Below are 1,218 nucleotides of genomic sequence, written 5' to 3' on the forward strand. Positions count from 1 at the left end.
GGTCTGGCAATACAATGCCCTGTACTATGATGTTCCTCTTCTTTGTGGGCTGAAAGCCATAAGCAGCTTAATCAGTTCAGCTATGCTGGGCAGCTCTGTTCCATAATCTGAAGCCTTGTATTGGCTTTATCAGATAAATACTTCAAAGAGGTTGGCAAACATACTGGCTGTGAAGACACCAAAACCAGTGCGTCAAACCATGCTGTTGTATGAATAGGCTGAACTGTTTATGCAGGCTACACCTATATAGTAGCAAAGTCCTCCTTCAGTACAGACGCTATTTAGGTAATCAGTGTCCTGAACCCTGCTCTCCTTATTCTTTTGTGTATTACACAAGTAGCTTGAAATCTTCCCTGTCTGCTCCAGGAGGATTGTCCATTGCAGTCCCAGGAGAAATCCGAGGCTATGAAATGGCTCATAAACGGCATGGCAGATTAGCATGGAAGAGCCTGTTTCTGCCCAGCATCAAGTTGGCAAGAGATGGGTTCCCCATTGGGAAAGGCCTCGCAGCAGCCATCAAATCAAGGAAAGAGAAGATTGAAAGCAACCCTTCCCTGTGGTAGGTAACACAGAGAAGGCTAGGCATACAGAGAACTTGAAGCAGTTGCATCCTACCTCAAGAGTTGCACCATGGCTAGTCTTTGTACTTGAGTGAAATTGAGTGGGTGTCCATGAGGACTTTCCCAGGGATGATCTTGGGCCTCCCACACCTGCTAGTTGTTAATAATGTCAGTATCTTGGTGCCAGTGAGACTTGTTCGTTTTGAGTAGCACCTGAGACGGAAGACTGTTCTGAATTTCTGGGTCCTACAGGGAGCAAATCGCTTGCATTTATCTGAATGGTGGGACTGAGAGTGTTTGTGAAGAGGGAGAGTTAGAAGCTACTAAAGAGACAATAAATCTGTAGGATTCATTTGTCATGTGCCGAAGCCACAGCCTCTCTTCCTCCTTCTTTAGGTGAAGAGGTTGAGTGTGGCCTGCCTTGGAGAGTCCGGAGGCGCATTCCCTTCTGCCAATTGTTAGGCCATGGAAAGTTGGCTCCTCTTTTGCCAAGGGTCTGGGGGCTTTTTGGAGTGATGCTGGTGCATCCAGTTCTTCTGGGCCAAGGAGGTGAAGGTGTGCCCCTCTCAAACTAGCAGTGGCTCTGCACAGCCCTGCTGGAGAATTCTCAGTTCCATAATTTTGCTCCCTGAAGATACTGACTGCCAGGAGCAGATCA

The 1,218-nt window shown here is 47.5% G+C and overlaps 1 protein-coding gene across 4 annotated transcripts in view; it reads left to right on the top strand.

Moving 5' to 3' along the window:
- GGT1 (gamma-glutamyltransferase 1) overlaps positions 1–1,218 on the top strand; it is a 75,433-nt gene that overhangs the window by 54,470 nt on the left and 19,745 nt on the right. For 3 of the 4 annotated variants that reach the window (XM_019506871.1, XM_019506869.1, XM_019506870.1), the window contains exon 6: positions 502–559. In XM_019506871.1, coding sequence (XP_019362416.1) covers positions 502–559 — 58 coding nt within the window. Of the gene's footprint in view, positions 1–366; positions 560–1,218 lie in introns of all 4 variants that reach the window. The other variant, XM_019506872.1, reaches the window with a different exon arrangement.

Source organism: Gavialis gangeticus, unplaced genomic scaffold, assembly GCF_001723915.1.
Source record: "Gavialis gangeticus isolate Ggan-Ray unplaced genomic scaffold, GavGan_comp1, whole genome shotgun sequence".
Lineage (NCBI taxonomy): Eukaryota > Metazoa > Chordata > Crocodylia > Gavialidae > Gavialis > Gavialis gangeticus.